Source organism: Carcharodon carcharias, chromosome 10 (genome assembly GCF_017639515.1).
Source record: "Carcharodon carcharias isolate sCarCar2 chromosome 10, sCarCar2.pri, whole genome shotgun sequence".
NCBI lineage: Eukaryota > Metazoa > Chordata > Chondrichthyes > Lamniformes > Lamnidae > Carcharodon > Carcharodon carcharias.
The window spans coordinates 139,296,079-139,313,797 of record NC_054476.1 but is presented as its reverse complement, the minus strand read 5'-3'; the positions used below and the strand labels follow the sequence as shown (position 1 = coordinate 139,313,797).

The 17,719-nt window shown below is 45.0% G+C and overlaps 1 protein-coding gene across 12 annotated transcripts in view; it reads right to left on the bottom strand.

Moving 5' to 3' along the window:
- ncor1 (nuclear receptor corepressor 1) overlaps nt 1–17,719 on the bottom strand; it is a 404,095-nt gene that overhangs the window by 233,063 nt on the left and 153,313 nt on the right. For 10 of the 12 annotated variants that reach the window (XM_041197143.1, XM_041197144.1, XM_041197133.1 and 7 more), the window contains exon 14: nt 16,440–16,541. The exons of 1 other annotated variant lie outside the window; for it this stretch is intronic. In XM_041197143.1, coding sequence (XP_041053077.1) covers nt 16,440–16,541 — 102 coding nt within the window. Of the gene's footprint in view, nt 1–6,051; nt 6,206–16,439; nt 16,542–17,719 lie in introns of those variants that run through there. One more of the 12 variants, XM_041197145.1, reaches the window with a different exon arrangement.

Here is a 17,719-nt window from a genome sequence, read left to right as displayed (position 1 = left end):
GCATTTATTTTGAGAGGACTAGAACATAAGATCAGGGATGTGCAGCTGAGGCTTTATAAGGCTCTGGTCAGACCACATTTAGAATATTGTGAGCAATTTTGGGCCCTGTATCTCAGGAAGGATGTTCTGGCCCTGGAGAGGGTCCAGAGGAGGTTCACAAGAATGATCCCAGGAATGAAAGGCTTAACATATGAGGAAAGTTTGAGGACTCTAGGTCTATACGCGATGCATATAGAAGGATGAGGGGGGATCTGATTGAAACTTACAGAATACTGAAAGGCCTGGATAGATTGGACGTGGGGAAGATGTTTCCATTAGTAGGAGAGACTAGGACCCGAGGGCACAGCCTCAGAGTAAAGGAAGGACCTTTTAGAACAGAGATGAGGAGAAACTTCTTTAGCCAGAGAGTGGTGAATCTATGGAATTCATTGCCACAGAAGGCTGTGGAGGCCAGGTCATTGAGTGTATTTAAGACCAAGATAGATAGGTTCTTGATTGGTAAGGGGATCAAAGGGTACAGGGAGAAGGTGAGAGAATGGGGTTGAGAAAGTTATCAGTCATGATTGAATGGCAGAGCAGACTCGATGGGCCGAATGGCCTAATTTCTGCTCTTATGTCTTATGGTCTTATGTTGGACAGAGTATACAGGAAAAATAAATAGTGTGTGTAAGAAAGGTACCCCAATGATCATGGGTGACTTTAATCTACATGTGGATCGGGCAAATCAGGTTGGCGAAGATAGCCTGGAAGGTGAGTTCATAGAGTACATTCAGGACAATTTCTTAGAGCAGTATGTTCTGCAGCCAACCAGGGAGCAGGCTATTCTAGACCTGGTAATGCGCAATGAGACAGGCTTAATCAATAACCTCATGGTAAAGGAGCCTTGAGGTGACAGTAATCATAACATGATAGAATTTCACATTCAGTTTGAAAGGGAAAAGTGTGGGTCCAAGAGTAGTGTCTTAAACCTAAAGGTAATTAAAAGTATATGAAGGCAGAGTGGCTAAATTGAATTGGGAAGCTAACTTGAAAGGTAAGACAGTAGAGATGCAGTGGCAGACTTTAAGCAGGTATTTAATAGCTCTCAGCAAAGATTTATCCCAGTGAGAAAAAAAGACTCTTTGAGAAGGATGCATTATCCATTACCGAACCAGGAAGTTAAGGATAGTATCAAACTGAAAGAAATACTGAACAAATCTGCAAAGTTTAATGGTAGGTCAGAAGATTGGTCAGATTTTAAGAACCAGCAAAGAATGACTTAAAAAACAGGGAGAAAGTTGAGTACGAGAGAAAAGTTAAATAGTAATATGAAAACAGATAGTAAGAGTTTCTACAAGTATCTAAAAAGGAAAAGAGTAACTAAAACTAGTGCTTTAGTTAGTGTCCTCTAGAAAAAGAGTTTGAGGAATTGATAATGGAAAACAAAATAACGATGGAGGCATTGAACATGTATTTTGCATCTGTCTTCACAGTAGAGGACTTAGAAAATTACCCAAAGATACTTAAAAATCAAAAGGTAAATGGGAGGGAGGAACTGAAAACAATCATCATCACTAGGGAAAAGGTGCTGGGAAAACTATTACACCTAAAAACTGACAAGTCCCTAGGACCTGATGGCCTGTATCATAAGGTCTTAAAATAAGTGGCTGAAGAGACAGCAGAGGCAATGGTTAGAATCTTCCATAATTCCTTAGATTCTGAAAGGGTCTGAGCATGTTGGAAAATAGCTAATGTAACACCTTTATTCAAGGAGGAAAGGAGACAGAAAGTAGGAAGCTACAGGCCAGTTAGCCTAACATCTGTCATAAGTCAATTGCTAGAATCTATATTTAAGAAAGTTATAATGGATCAGCCAGAGTCAACATGATTTGTGAAAGGGAAATCATGTTTAACCATGAGTTTTTTGAGTAAGTAACAAACAAGGTGGATAAAGGCGAAACTGTAGGTGTAGTGTGCTTGGATTTCAAAAGGCATTTGTTAAGGTGCCACATCAAAGGTTACTACAGAAGATAAGAGCACATGGTGTACGGGGTAACATATTAGCATGGATGAAGGATTGGTTAGCTAACAGGAAGAGAGTAGGGATAAATGAGTCTTTTTCAGGTTGGCAAGCTGTAACTAATGGAGTGCCATAGGATCAGTGCTAGGGTCTCAACTATTTACAATCTACATCAATGTTTTGGATGGAGAGACTGAATGTATGGTAGCTAAATTTGCCGATGACACCAAGATAGGTAGGGAAGTAAGTTGTCAAGAGGAGGTAGTCTACAAAAGGAAAAAGATAAATGTAGAAATATACTACTGAGAGGCTTCTTTAGTTGAACAACGAACTTTATTTATAAAGCTGCTGGATTAGGTGCAGGCCTGTACCAAGGCTACAATATACTCTCTTGACTAGTAAAACTCTGCCTCTTTTAAGCTTCCCCATGCTCGGTGTTTATTGGCTGCACTGGCTCTCCAAATGAGCATTATGACCTGGTGCAATTGCCCTGCCTTTTCCCCGTACCCCTACACATTAGATCTATTTGAATAGAAACAATGTCCTCTTGAAAGCCTTGATTGAAACTGCCTCCACCACACATCCAGGCAGTGCATTTCGGACCTAAACCACGTCACATTTGCTTCTTTTGCAAATCACTTCAAAGCTGTGCCCTCTCGATCTTGATCCTTTTACAAGCAGGATCTATCTATCTCCCTATCTATTCTGTCCAGCCACCTCATGATTTTGAACATCTCTATCAGATCTCCTCTTTGCCTTTGTCTCTGCTAGGAGAACAGTCCCAATCTCTCTAATTTATCTTCACAACTGAAGTTTCTCATCCCTAGAACCATTCTTGTAAACCCCAACTGTGCTCTCTCCAATGTGTTCACAGCCTTCCTATAATGTGGCCCCCAGAACTGTACACAATACTCCAGCTGAGGTCTAAAGAGTATTTTAAATAAATTCAGCATAACCTCCTTGCTCTTGTACTCTATGCCCCTATTAATAAAGTCCAGGATACTATTATGCTTTATTAACTGCTCTCTCCAGCTATCCTGCCACCTTCAATGATCTATGCACATAAACACTCAGGTCTTTCTGCTCCTGCACCCCCTTCAGAATTTCACCCCTTATTTTATATTGTCTGACACTGTTGTTCCTACCAAAATGCATCACCCCACACTTCTCCACATCAATTTCATCTGCCACCTTTCTGCCCACTCCACCATCTTGTCTATGGCCTTTTGAAATTCTACACTGTCCTCCTCGCAACTTATAACACTTCCAAGCTTCGTATCATCCGCAAACTGTGAAATTGTCCCCGGCACACCAAGATCTAGATCATATATGTCAGGAAAAGCAAGGGTCCCAATACTCATCCCTGGGGAACTCCACTACAAACCTTTGTCCAGCCTGAAAAATATCCATTGACCATTACTCTCTGTTTTCTATTACTCAGCCAATTTTGTATCCATGATGCTTTTGTCCCATTTATTCCACCAGCAGTAAATTTTCTAACAGGAGGTTATCTTACGAGAAAAAGTTGATCAGGTTGGGCCTATACCCATTGGAGTTTAGAAGAATGAGAGGTGATTTTATTGGAACATATGATACTGAGTGGACTTGATAGGGTAGATACTGGGAAGATGTTTCCGCTTATGGGGGAGATTAGAACTAGGGGACATAATTTAAGAATAAGAGGTTTTCTTTTAAGGCTGAGATGAGGAGAACTTTTTCTCTCAAAGGGTCATTAGTCTGTGGAATTCTCTTCCCCAGAATGCAATGGAGGCTGGGTCACTGAATTTATTCAAGGCTGAGTTAAATATATTTGTGATTGACAATGGAGCCAAGGGTTATTTGGGGGGGGTGGGTAGACAGAAAGGTGGAGTTCAAATCACAACCAGATCAACCATAATCGTATCAAATGGCAGAGCTGACTCATAGGTCAGAACGGCCTACTCCTGCTGCTCAGTCCTATATTCTTAAAAACTTCAAACAGCAACTTTCAAAATGCAACTGGAGTTTACAACCGGGTAGCACACATAACAATGGGTATTAAGTTGGATATTTGAGGTGTGTGTAATTCTACAAACAGCCCCCAAAACATTTAGCAAGCAGCTGCAGATGTGTTCTATGTAGATAGGGATTGAGCTTCAGGTGGCCCCACTCTGAGGGTGTTAAACCCTCTGCACACAACACTCTCCTGGAAAATGAAGGGCAATACAGCTACACTCATGTTTGCCATGGAGTGGGATGGTTGGGTTTTTTTTTAGTTCCTTAAAATACCGATACACAAACTCAAAATGCACTGAAAACATGCAAGATCTTAATTAAGAGTATGGGGGAAGGGTTGTCTGAGGTTTTAACTACCCCTTTCCCTCAAACAGTGGTTCCAATGCTAACTTGTGGTAACGTGTTCCATTTTCTACCGGTCACTGTTAAACTTCAATGACAATAAATTTCTCAAAATGCTAAAAGTACCATAACCTTCATTTGCAGTCTTTGAAGATTTTTTTGTGGCTGACATCAATAAGACATTTGCTGTAGGTTTGGCAAGTGCCAATCAGGAGTGGGTTTTGGTGAGATCCAAGCCCCTGGCTCTACCTTGCCTGTGTACAGGTCTTTTAAGTTCAGTGCAGTGTGCCAATGACCAGTCAGACAGAATAGGCACCTCATGTGGTGCTAAGAAGTATTATACCAATTGGAGAAATTGAAAAGGGTGGTCCTTTGTGAAGGACGTGCAGCCTGCAGCTGTCACTGGACAGCAGCTGATGAGAAATGTGTATGTAAGATAATGATCAATTCGCAGAATTATTCCCTCCTGGTGTAAGACATGGAGCAATTTGCAAAACATAGGCTTATTCCATGAGTATCGACTATTCATGATACCATACTCCCAGTACTCATTGCCTTCTGTTTAACTTTGTTTTCAGAACAAATTGATGTTCCATTACAACTCAGCAGCAATCACCAAATATTTTAAACAGCTCAACTCTAAGCAGGTGCTTTCCTCAGAACATCCCTTTTTATCTTATTAAAACTTAACAAACGTACAATTTTCAGTGTATTACATATACACATTTTACAGATTGTTATATGGGGTTGTGAAGGGCTGGGCCATCTGATAAAGGAGGGAAGGAACTGTAAGTACCCTGGCAATTTGAATGAGTTTACCATTGCTAAGGGTCAAAGACAGACTCGTCTACATGCCCTACAACAGGTTCTAATTATATTTTACACCTAAAGCAGCCTCAAATTTCTCGGCAGCATTATCTGGAATGTTCCTTTCAGAACTAAACTCAGCCTTAGTCCTGAATATGAAGAAAATGTGAGATTGGATCATAACCCAATGCCCAGGATAAATAATTAATACCCTCTGCCACGACTATCAACTCTGAGGATTAGAAAAGTTCAAATATTCCAACATGTTAAAAAATTCTACCTAATCCGAATGTGCTGGATATGAAACAGCGATTAGTTTCTTTCTGTAGTTTTAAAAGGTGAATAAAAGCAGCACTTGAAAGTGGTAGAAGACACACTGTTCTGAAAAGATTAGCAGGAATGCATGGACAAGCACAAAGTTTGATGTTTTTTGTGACAAATGACTGCTTCCTAACTGCAGTAGCCTGACTAGACTGCTTCTCTCCAACTGAATCAAACTTGCAACTGTGCAAACTTTCCCCTTTCCCATGATATGTTTCCATTTTGCTGTCAGTTGTTGACCAATTGCTGAATCTCAACAGCCGACATCAAATACCAGAGCTGGCACATGAAGGCAACAGGCTTCAGTTCAAGGCATCAAGAGGGTCGAACACAGCACTCTGGGATATTAAAGTCCACCATAAACTCAAAAGTGTACAGCTTGATTTCCTGTGTTTTGAGAAGCTCTTTTACTCTGCTCACTTCCCCTCTCCAAATCTATTCATATTTTCTTGCTAAGACAATATCCACTCTAGTTAAAACAGCTTAAGCTTGAACTAATGCAGTAATTCGCTTGAAGCAAACAACCCTTCAGCGAAGGGGGAACGTGGGCTGCCAGCAGCCTGAGGAAACCCCAGCCAGCAACGTACCTGAATCTTCATTTGCTACTAGAAAGCTCTGTACTGTCCACCCAACTCACAAATGGGTGTCAGGCTGGTGCCTACCCTCTCCAAAATACAGACAGTTTCAGCCTGCAGAAAGGCAGCAGCGTCACTGAGCTCCTTAGACCAGCTGTTTGACCTGTCACTGCACATATTCCAGGAAACTGTGTCATCCTGCTGCACAAGCTAGCCTGAGGAACGTCTCTATCTCACAAGCACACACTAATCTGCAGGGTCAGACAAGGTAATCCCACAGAGTCCTGCATCATTGGTCCTTACAGCAGCACATCAAGTAGATTGAGTGGATCATTGGGCTATACCACTGCAGTTACAAAACTGAGGGGGAACTAAGCACAGGCCGAGAACAATCCAAACCTTGATCCTTACAGAAAAACTGCCAGACAGCTCCACCCCCACTTCAGCGCCCTGTCCATTCACATTATCTGCACTGACATCAATCGGATTCTGACTCTGTTGTAATACAGCCCTGGATTCTCCCTCAGAAGTAGCTGCCAAATGGGCCAAACAGAACTTTTTAAAGCTCATCTGAATACAATTTCACAGCAGTTTGCAGCTGAAACCCTCAAGCAATGCAGTGTTAACCATTTAGGAACTGGCATAATGATGTCAGCAAGTTGCTGCCAGTTATTTTAATAACACCAGCAGGGCTGGTTTAATTCCTGAAATGGTACACCTCAAAAATTAAAATAACCTACACAAAGACTACCTGAAAACTTGCATTAAATCAGATCCTCTCTGATACTTAGAAACAATTTAGAACCCCATGTTGTGGATCCAGTGAAGGGAGTCTTTCCTGACACAATTAATCAACCATCACTTCAGTAGATCCTCCCACGTTCCTTTTTATTTTCCCTCCCTGTTGACAGCAGGAGTTTGACCTGAAAGTTCCATAGGTGTTCTATTGCCCCACTTGGTCATTCTACATGTTCGTAACACCAGGCACTGGCCCGCAAAATGCATCATAGTTTGGCCAGATTCCAATCCTCACAACCTCCCCACACACACCTCTCAGTAGGAATCACTGGAAAGTGAACCGAAGCAGGAGCTCCCATCCCTAACTATGCAGTGCCCTGGCTGAAGATAGGATCCGGGCATCTTCCTCAGCCCAGATCAGTCAGGCTTTATGGGAGCTTTTTCTTTTTAATTGCCTAATCTGTGCGGCTAAATATTTTCATGCCCCTTCATCATCTTCCAACACAAATCAGGTCAGCAGCTCTCAGCCTATTGATAAAAAACTCCACAAAGAGTGTGAGGCTGTGAAATTCACCTCCAGCTTTAGTGATCAAGCTAGAAACTACGTCAATGTTCAAGGTTAGATTAGACTGATGGATAAAGCAAAGGGTGAACAATAATAGTGGGAACAGGGGAGTAAATGTGATTAGAACTATTTGCACACAAGGCAGGTACAGTAAATGCTGACACAGGTTGATTAGGTTAAATGGCTTGATTTCCTTTTGGAAAATCCAACTACTGCAGAACTCAAGAGAATCAAAAAAGTGATTGATCGCCCAGTTGAATGGGTCATAATTAAGATTTTTTACAAGTAATCGTCAAGGGGCTGATTGGCTGGTATGGGGAGGCCTCTTTTCATTGGACCATTTAAGCCTCAATTGGATTTCAGTTAGAAATACCCATGGGCCTCAGGTGGTCAATACCTCAATATTTTGATTCACAGTTTGCAGACATCAAAACCAATTAAGAAAATGAGAAGTTTTGACAAAAGTACATCTTCAGACTATCTGACTGCATCTAAAGTGACACAGGAGATAATCTCTAGCAAATATTCCTATGTCAGGTTCTATAGGGGTTTAACTGCCCTGCTTTCAAAGCAGAATCTTGATCCTTTTGGGTGGATGGATTTACAATAAAATGCTACAAGCATATCGGATAGCAGAGACCCAAGGAACACCAAACCAAAATTGAGGGAAGTAGTGGTATTGTCACTGGACTAATACTCCAGAGACCAAAAGTAATATTCTGGGGACCTCAGTTTGAATCCCACAACGGCAGATGGTGAAATTTGAATTCGATAAAATCTGGAATTATATCTGATGATGATGAAACCATTGTCGATTATTGTAAAAACCCATCTGGTGGAGTAATGTCCTTCAGGGAGGGAAATTTGCAATCCTTACTTGGTCTGTCTACATGTGACTCCAGACCCACAGCAATGTGGCGGATTCCTAAATGCCCTCTGAATAAATGCATTTAGGGATGGGAAACAAATGCTGGCCTAACCAGTGACGCCCATATCCCATGAACGAATAATAAGAAAAAAAAGGCATTGCTAGCTACCAGCCACTGGATTGACGACTGCATTCTCATTGACTAGATTACTCCCCAAACACACCCATTACAAACATTAATGCAATCTCCAGGTGGGCTGCATTTGTCACCCTCACTGTAACAATTGGGGCCAAGTTGACAGTCGGCATGGAAAGCTTACCAATCCGAAAAGGACAGTAACAGGACCAGATCACATTGGATTCTTGATCCAAGAGGGTTTTTTACCTCTTCAGGGTGCAACAGTCTCACGTTACTGTCACTCACCACAGGGTAACAATATTTTGTATAATAAAGTACAACACAAGGAATTAAAGTACCAAATATTACATAACAACATAAGAAACAGGAGCAGTAGTAGGTTATAAGGGCCATAAACCTTGTTCAGCGATTCAATGAAGAATCATCAACTTCACTCCATAACTCTGGATTCCGTTCAAGCCCAAAAATCTATCGATCTAAGTCTTGCATATGCTTATTGGCTGAGTATCCACAGCTTTCTGGGTTACAGAATTTCAAAGATTCACAGCCTTCTGGAAAAAGAATTACTCAACTCAATCCTAAATGGTCAAACCTTGGTCCTGACATTATAATACCTATGTGGGAATTCCCTCTCTCTTCAGGAGAAACAGCCTCTCACCATCTACCCTGTACAGCCCTCGAAGGCTTTATAGTGAGATCTAAACTCCATAGAATTAAAGCTTATTCCACTTAATCTCTTCCCATAGAATGACCCTGGCATCTCAGGGATCAATCTGGTGAACGTTCAAGGCACCTCCTCACCCTGCCAAGGCAAATGCATCCTACCTTGGATAAGGAGCCCAAAACTGTTGAAGAAAGGGACTGAGTGAGACATACATAGTCTCATCAAAGCCCCATGCAATGACTGTAAAACATCCTTGCAGTAAAAGCCAACATATCATTTGCTTTCCTAACGTGAGCTTTTGTGATTTGTGTAGAAGGACACCCAAACGCCTCTGGAGTACCAACATTTACTAGCCTTTCACCTTTTCAAAAATATTCTGTTTTTCCATTCTTCCCACCAAAGTGGATAATTATACATTTCCCCACATTATTCTCCATCAGCCACCTGCTCACCCACTCATTTAACCAGCTTTTATCCTTTCGCAGCCTCTTTGCATCCTTCTCAAGATTACTTTCCTATCTAGTTTTTTATCATCAGTGAAGTTGGATATGTCGCACTCAGTCCCCTTATCCAAGTCAATGTGGTTGTAAATAGTTGATGGCCAAGCGCTGATCTTTGCAATATCCCAATAGTTACCCTCTGCTATCCTGAAAATGACTTATTTATTCCTAATTTCCATTTTCTGTCTGTTAACCAATTCTCAATCCATAGTAATACATTACCCCCAATCCCATAAACTATAACTTTGTGCAGCAACCTCTTTGGCACTTTGTTGAATGCCTTCTAAAAATCCAAATATACTACATATACTGATTCCCCCTTATCTATCCGGTCAAATACATTCTCAAAAAACACTTTTTAAAAATTCATTCACGGGATGTGGGCTTTGTTGGTTGGGCCCGCATTTATTACCCATCCCTTATTGCCCTGAGAAGGTGGTGGTGAACTGCCTTCTTGAATCGCTGCAGTGCATGTGCTGTAGGTACTCCCACAGCGCTGTTAGGGAGGGGACTTCCAAGATTTTGACCCAGCGATAGTGAAGGAACAGTGATATATTTCCAAGTCATGATGGTGAGTGGCTTGCTAGGGAACTTCCAGGTGGGATGTTCCCATCTATCCTCTGCCATTGTCCTTCTGGATGGTAGTGGTTGTGGGTTTGAAAGATGCTGACAAAGGAGCCTTGGTGAATTCCACTATCTTACTAGATTTGTCAATGATGGTTTCTCTTTCATAAACTGTGCTGACTCTGTGTAATTACAGTAATTGTCCAACTGCTTGTTATCACGCCCTTAATAGCAGATACTAGCATTTTCCCTCCTAACTGACCAATTTCTCTCTCCCTCCTTTCTTGAACAGTGGAATTACATTAGCTTTCAACCTACAGAGGCTCCTCTTGAATCTAGGGAATTATGAGAGATCAAATCCAAATCATCCACTAGATGTGCAACCACCTCTTTAAAACCCTAGAATTGAGGCTATCAGGTGCAAGGGTTTTGTCCACTTGGTCCCATTAATTTCTCCAGTACTTTTTTTTTTACTGATTTTATTTTTTTCTAATGTTCCATACTCTCTGGTTCCCTACAATTTCCAGAATGCTCTCTCTGTCTTCTACTGTAAAGACAAACACAGGATATTTACCACTGTAAAACATCCTTGCAGTAAAAGCCAACATATCATTTGCTTTCCTAATGTGAGCTTTTGTGATTCATATAGAAGGACACCCAAACGCCTCTGGAGTACCAACATTTACTAGCCTTTCACCTTTTCAAAAATATTGTTTTTCCCTCTTTACAATTCCACTTTACAATTTCTCCTGTCTCTGCCTCTAAGGAATCCATGTTTATTTTCATCCAACTTTTCCTTTTTATATGTATGCAAAAGCTGTGACATTTTTTTTTAGACATTTCTTGCTAACTTACTCTTAAATCCTACTTCTCCATTTGTCAATTTCTTAGTCATCCTTTCCTGTTTTTTCCAAAACCCTCAGGTTAACTACTCTTTTAGCAACATTAAAAACCTCTTTTTAAATCTGTTATTCTCAAATTCTTCAGTTAGCCTCACAGGTGTCACTTTGCGAGTGGAATTTTTAATTTCTCAAGGAAATGTATATTAGTTGAGTATAATGAATTAAAGCACCTTGTTGAAGTGTGAAAAACTATTTCCCATGCTATTTTCTTCCCCTTCACTGGCCTGCTCTTATAAGCACCATTTCCAACAAAAAAGGGCAATCGGCCCCAACCCCACCACTGCCCCTCTGAAATCAGTCCCAACCCCACCACCGGCCCCTCTGAAACCAGCCCCAACACAACCAATGCCCCCTCTGAAATCAGTCCCAACCCCACCACCGGCCCCTCTGAAACCAGCCCCAACACAACCACTGCCCCCTCTGAAATCAGTCCCAACCCCACCACCAGCCCCTCTGAAACCAGCCCCAAACCCAACCACTGCCACCTCTGAAACCAGCCTCAACCCAATCACTGCCCTCTGAAACCAACTCCAACCCCACCACTGCCCTTCTGAAACCAACCACAAACCCACCACTGCCCCTCTGAAACCAGCCTCAACCCAATCACTGCCCTCTGAAACCAACTCCAACCCCACCACTGCCCCTCTGAAACCAGCCCCAACACCACCACTGCCCCTCTGAAACCAGCCTCAACCCCACTACTGCCCCTCTGAAACCAGCCCCAACCACACCACTGCCCCTCTGAAACCAGCCACAACCCCACCACTGCCCCTCTGAAACCAGCCCCAACCCCACCACTGCCCCTCTGAAACCAGCTCCAACCCCACCACTGCCCCTCTGAAACCAGCTCCAACCCCACCACTGCCCCTCTGAAACCAGTCCCAACTCCACCACTGCCCCTCTGAAACCAGACCCAACCCCACCACTGTCCCTCTGAAACCAGACCCAACCCCCACCACTGCCCCTCTGAAACTAGCCCCAACCCCACCACTGCCCCCTCTGAAAGCAGCCCCAACCTCACCACTGCCCCTCAGAAACCAGCCCCAACTCCACCACTGTCCCTCTGAAACCAGCCTCAACCCCACCACTGGCCCACTGAAACCAGCCCCAACCCCACCACTGGCCCACTGAAACCAGCCCCAACCCCATCACTGTCCCAATGAAACCAGCCTCAACGCCACCACTGCCCCTCTGAAACCAGCCCCAACCCCACCACTGTCCCTCTGAAACCAGCCTCAACTCCACCACTGCCCCTCTGAAACCAGCCCCAACTCCACCACTGCCCCTCTGAAACCAGCCACAACCCCACCACTGCCCCTCTGAAACCAGCCCCAACCCCACCACTGTCCCTCTGAAACCAGCCTCAACCCCACCACTGCCCCTCAGAAACCAGCCCCAACTCCACCACTGCCCCTCTGAAACCAGACCCAACACCTCCACTGCCCCTCTGAAACCAGCCACAACCTCCCCACTGTCCCTCTGAAACCAGCCTCAATCCCACCACTGGCACACAGAAACCAGCCTCAACCCCACCACTGGCCCAATGAAACCAGCCCTAACACCACCACTGCCCCTCTGAAACCAGCCACAACCCCACCACTGTCCCTCTGAAACCAGACCCAACACCAACACTGCCCCTCTGAAACCAGCCACAACCCCACTACTGCCTCTCTGAAACCAGCCTCAATCCCACCACTGCCCCTCTGAAACCAGCCTCAACCCCACCACTGCCCCTCTGAACCAGCCCCAACCCCACCACTGTCCCTCTGAAACCAGCCTCAACCCCACCACCGCCCCTCTGAAACCAGACCCAACCCCACCACTGGCCCACAGAAACCAGCCCCAACTCCACCACTGCCCCTCTGAAACCAGACCCAACCCCACAACTGCCCCTCTGAAACCAGCCACAACCCCACTACTGCCTCTCTGAAACCAGCCTCAACCCCACCACTGTCCCTCTGAAACCAGCCTCAACCCCACCAATGCCCCTCTGAAACCAACCCCAACACCACCACTGCCGCTCTGAAACCAGACCCAACCCCACCACTGCCCCTATGAAACCAGACCCAACCCCACCACTGGCCCACAGAAACCAGCCCCAACCCCACCACTGCCCCGCTGAAACCAGCCTCAACCCCGCCACTGCCCCTCTGAAGCCAGCCCCAACACCACCACTGCCCCCTCTGAAACCAGCCCCAACCCCACCACTGCCCCTCTGAAACCAGCCTCAACCCCACCACTGCCCCTCTGAAGCCAGCCCCAACACCACCACTGCCGCCTCTGAAACCAGCCTCAACCCCAAAACTGCCCCTCAGAAACCAGCCCCAACTCCACCACTGTCCCTCTGAAACCAGACCCAACACCTCCACTGCCCCTCTGAAACCAGCCACAACCTCCCCACTGTCCCTCTGAAACCAGCCTCAATCCCACCACTGGCACACAGAAACCAGCCTCAACCCCACCACTGGCCCAATGAAACCAGCCCTAACACCACCACTGCCCCTCTGAAACCAGCCACAACCCCACCACTGTCCCTCTGAAACCAGACCCAACACCACCACTGCCCCTCTGAAACCAGCCACAACCCCACTACTGCCTCTCTGAAACCAGCCTCAACCCCACCACTGGCACACAGAAACCAGCCTCAACCCCACCACTGGCCCAATGAAACCAGCCCTAACACCACCACTGCCCCTCTGAAACCAGCCACAACCCCACCACTGTCCCTCTGAAACCAGACCCAACACCACCACTGCCCCTCTGAAACCAGCCACAACCCCACTACTGCCTCTCTGAAACCAGCCTCAACCCCACCACTGCCCCTCTGAAACCAGCCTCAACCCCACCACTGCCCCTCTGAACCAGCCCCAACCCCACCACTGTCCCTCTGAAACCAGCCTCAACCCCACCACCGCCCCTCTGAAACCAGACCCAACCCCACCACTGGCCCACAGAAACCAGCCCCAACTCCACCACTGCCCCTCTGAAACCAGACCCAACCCCACAACTGCCCCTCTGAAACCAGCCACAACCCCACTACTGCCTCTCTGAAACCAGCCTCAACCCCACCACTGTCCCTCTGAAACCAGCCTCAACCCCACCAATGCCCCTCTGAAACCAACCCCAACACCACCACTGCCGCTCTGAAACCAGACCCAACCCCACCACTGCCCCTATGAAACCAGACCCAACCCCACCACTGGCCCACAGAAACCAGCCCCAACCCCACCACTGCCCCGCTGAAACCAGCCTCAACCCCGCCACTGCCCCTCTGAAGCCAGCCCCAACACCACCACTGCCCCCTCTGAAACCAGCCCCAACCCCACCACTGCCCCTCTGAAACCAGCCTCAACCCCACCACTGCCCCTCTGAAGCCAGCCCCAACACCACCACTGCCGCCTCTGAAACCAGCCCCAACACCACCACTGCCCCCTCTGAAACCAGCCCCAACCCCACCACTGCCCCTCTGAAACCAGCCTCAACCCCACCACTGCCTCTCTGAAACCAGCCTCAACCCCACCACTGCCTCTCTGAAACCAGCCTCAACCCCATCACTGTCTCTCTGAAACCAGCCCCTACCCCACCACTGGCCCCTCTGAAACCAGCCTCAACCCCACCACTGGCCATCTGAAACTTACCTCAGGGTGTGGGGCGTGTAAAATTAAAGCGCATGGGATTGGGGGTAGTGTATTGAGATGGATAGGAAACTGATTGGCAGACAGGAAACAAAGAGTAGGAATAAACGGGTCTTCTTCCGAAAGGCAAGCAGTGACTAGTGGGGTACCGCAGAGATCAGTGCTGGGACGCCAGTTATTCACATTATATAATTAATGATTTAGATGAGGGAACTAAATGTAATTTCTCTCCAAATTTGCAGATGACACAAAGCTGGGTGGGAGGGTGAGCTGTGAGGAGGATGCAGAGATGCTTCAGTGTGATTTGGACAAGCTGAGTGAGTGGGCCAATACATGGCAGATGCAGTATAATGTGGATAAATGTGAGGTTATCCACTTTGGGAGCAAAAACAAGAAGGCAGATTACTATCTGAATGGCCATAAATTGAGAGAGTGGAATGTGCAATGAGACCTGGGTGCCCTTGTACACCAGTCACTGAAGGTAAGCATGCAGGTGCAGCAGGCGATAAAGAAGGCAAATGGTATGTTGGCCTTCATAGCAAGAGGATTCGAGTACAGGAGCAGGCATGTCTTACTGCAATTGTACAGGGCCGTGGTGAGACCACACTTGGAATGTTGTATGCAGTTTTGGTCTCCTTATCTGGAGAAGGATGTTCTTGCTATAGAAGGAGTGCAGCGAAGGTTTACCAGACTGATTCTTGGGATGGGGGGACTGACATATGAGGAGAGATTGAATTGGTTAGGATTACATTCACTGGAGTTCAGAAGAATGAGGGGGGATCTCATAGAAACCTATAAAATTCTAACAGTACTAGACAGGGTAGATGCAGGAAGAATGTTCCCGATGGTGGGGGAGTCCAGAACCGGGGTCACAGTCTGAGGATACGGGGTAAACCATTTAGGACTGAGATGAGGGGAAATTTCTTCACCCAGAGAGTGGTGAGCCTGTGGAATTCGCTACCACAGAAAGTAGTCGAGGCCAAAACATTGTATGTTTGCAAGGAGTTGGATATAGCTCTTGCGGCGAAAGGGGTCAAAGGATATGGGGAGAAAGCGGGAGCAGGCTACTGGGTTGGATGATCAGCCATGATCATAATGAATGGCGGAGTAGGCTCGAAGGGACAAATAGCCTACTCCTACTCCTATTTTCTATGTTTCTATGTTTACTGTGCCCAGCTTCTGTCCCTATGGTAAAGTAGCTGAGCCCACCTATCAGCTGCTACTCATTACTGAGTGCAGGAAGGTGGCACATAGTGGACTAAAGACCTGTAAGCCGACACTATACAAGTCACTGCGAGCTTGCTTTAATTCAATGAATAAATGAGATAGCGACATAGAGATCCTGGCCACATATGTCTGTACTCTAATAATTCTCAATTAGGTTATAAATCCTATGAATTCGGAAGATATCAGTGCCCAGAATCAACAGCATGCCGGATACACAGGAGCATTATAGTTAAGCTTTTTAATTAAGTTTCATTAAGAACAATGGGAATAATGCTGCAAATGTTAAATCATAAGTGTAAAAGATAAAACGCCTTAAAATTTAATTAAATTGTAAAGAATAAAAACACAATGAGAACTTTTGAACTTATAAAATCATACAGCACAGGAGGCTGCCATTTAACCCAATATGCCTGTGGCCAGCTCTTTAAAGAGGTACCCGATCAATCTCACTCTCCCTCATGTGCATTGGGTGTCATGGTGACTGGGACATTGAAATTGTATAATGTGTGCACCCAGTCCATGAATTCAGTTGTAAAGTTTGTCTTTGATCCAACTCATGCTACCATTCCTTTAATGTTACTATTCTACCATTTCTTACCGTGTTCCTCCCTCTGCGTCGCCCGTAGTTCCTCCTCACAAGATTCTTGTAGTTCTCATTTTTCTTGGTCAAATAATAATACAGAACGCAATCTGCTACACACTGAAAAAATAGAACAAGGGCACTTTAGGAGATTGCTATGCCTATGGTGAAATATTTATACTATTTTATGTACTGCTATAGCAGATTTGAAATCCCAATACACACAAAAGACATTCTCTACATCATGGAGAGATACGTCATCACAGTTTCTCCATATCTAGTTGCTCAGGTTTTTAGAGATCCTCGTTGACAGAGCTACAAGCCAATAGGATTAGTTTTGAATTGCTCCATCAAAAAGCTGGTACAGAAACAATGCGCTAAATAACCTCCTTCTGTGTTGTAAACCTTTATGGCTCTAAGATGAAGCCTTATAAATATTTACCTTAACTAGTACATTGCAGCACATGTTAGTGGCGATTTCAGCCATGAATCCCAGTTAGCTCTTTCTGTGGGCCGAACCAGGTTGATTTGCTGCACTCCCTCTGTGGCAAGTATATCCTTTCTTAGATAAGGAGACGACAACTGCACACATTACTCCAGGCGTGGTCTCACCAAGGCTCGGTGCAGCTACAGTGAAGACATCCTTGCTCATGTACTCAAATCTTCTCATGATGAAGGCTTCTTTGCCTTCTTAACTGCTTGCTGCACTTGCATGCTTGCTTTCAATGATTGGTGTACAAGGACACCCAGGTCCCTTTGTACATCAACATTTCCCAATCTATCACCATTTATATAATACTCTGCCATTCTGTTTTTCCTACCAAACTGGATAACTTCACAATTATTCACGTTATACTGCATCTACCATGTATAATAATAGGGTCATAGAATACAAGAGCAAGGAGATTATGTTGAACTTATTTAGGACACTTGTTCGGCCTCAGCTGGAGTACTGTATTCAGTTCCGGGTGCTGAACTTTAGGAAGGTTGTGAAGGCATTGGAGAGGGTGCAAAAAAGATTCACAAGAATGCTTTCAAGGATGAGGAGCTTCAGTTATGAAGGTAGATTGGAGAAGTTAGGACTGTTTTCCTTGGAGAAGAGAAGGTTGTTCCAAAAAAGGCATTCAAAATCATGAGGGATCTAGACAGAGAAGAAAGGAAGAAATTGTTCCCACTCGTGAGAGGATCAAGAACGAGAGGAACACGGATTTAAAGTAATTGGCAAATGAAACAAAAACAATAGAAGAGAAAACTTTTTCACACAAGTCATTAAGGTCTAGAATGCACTGCCTGAGAGT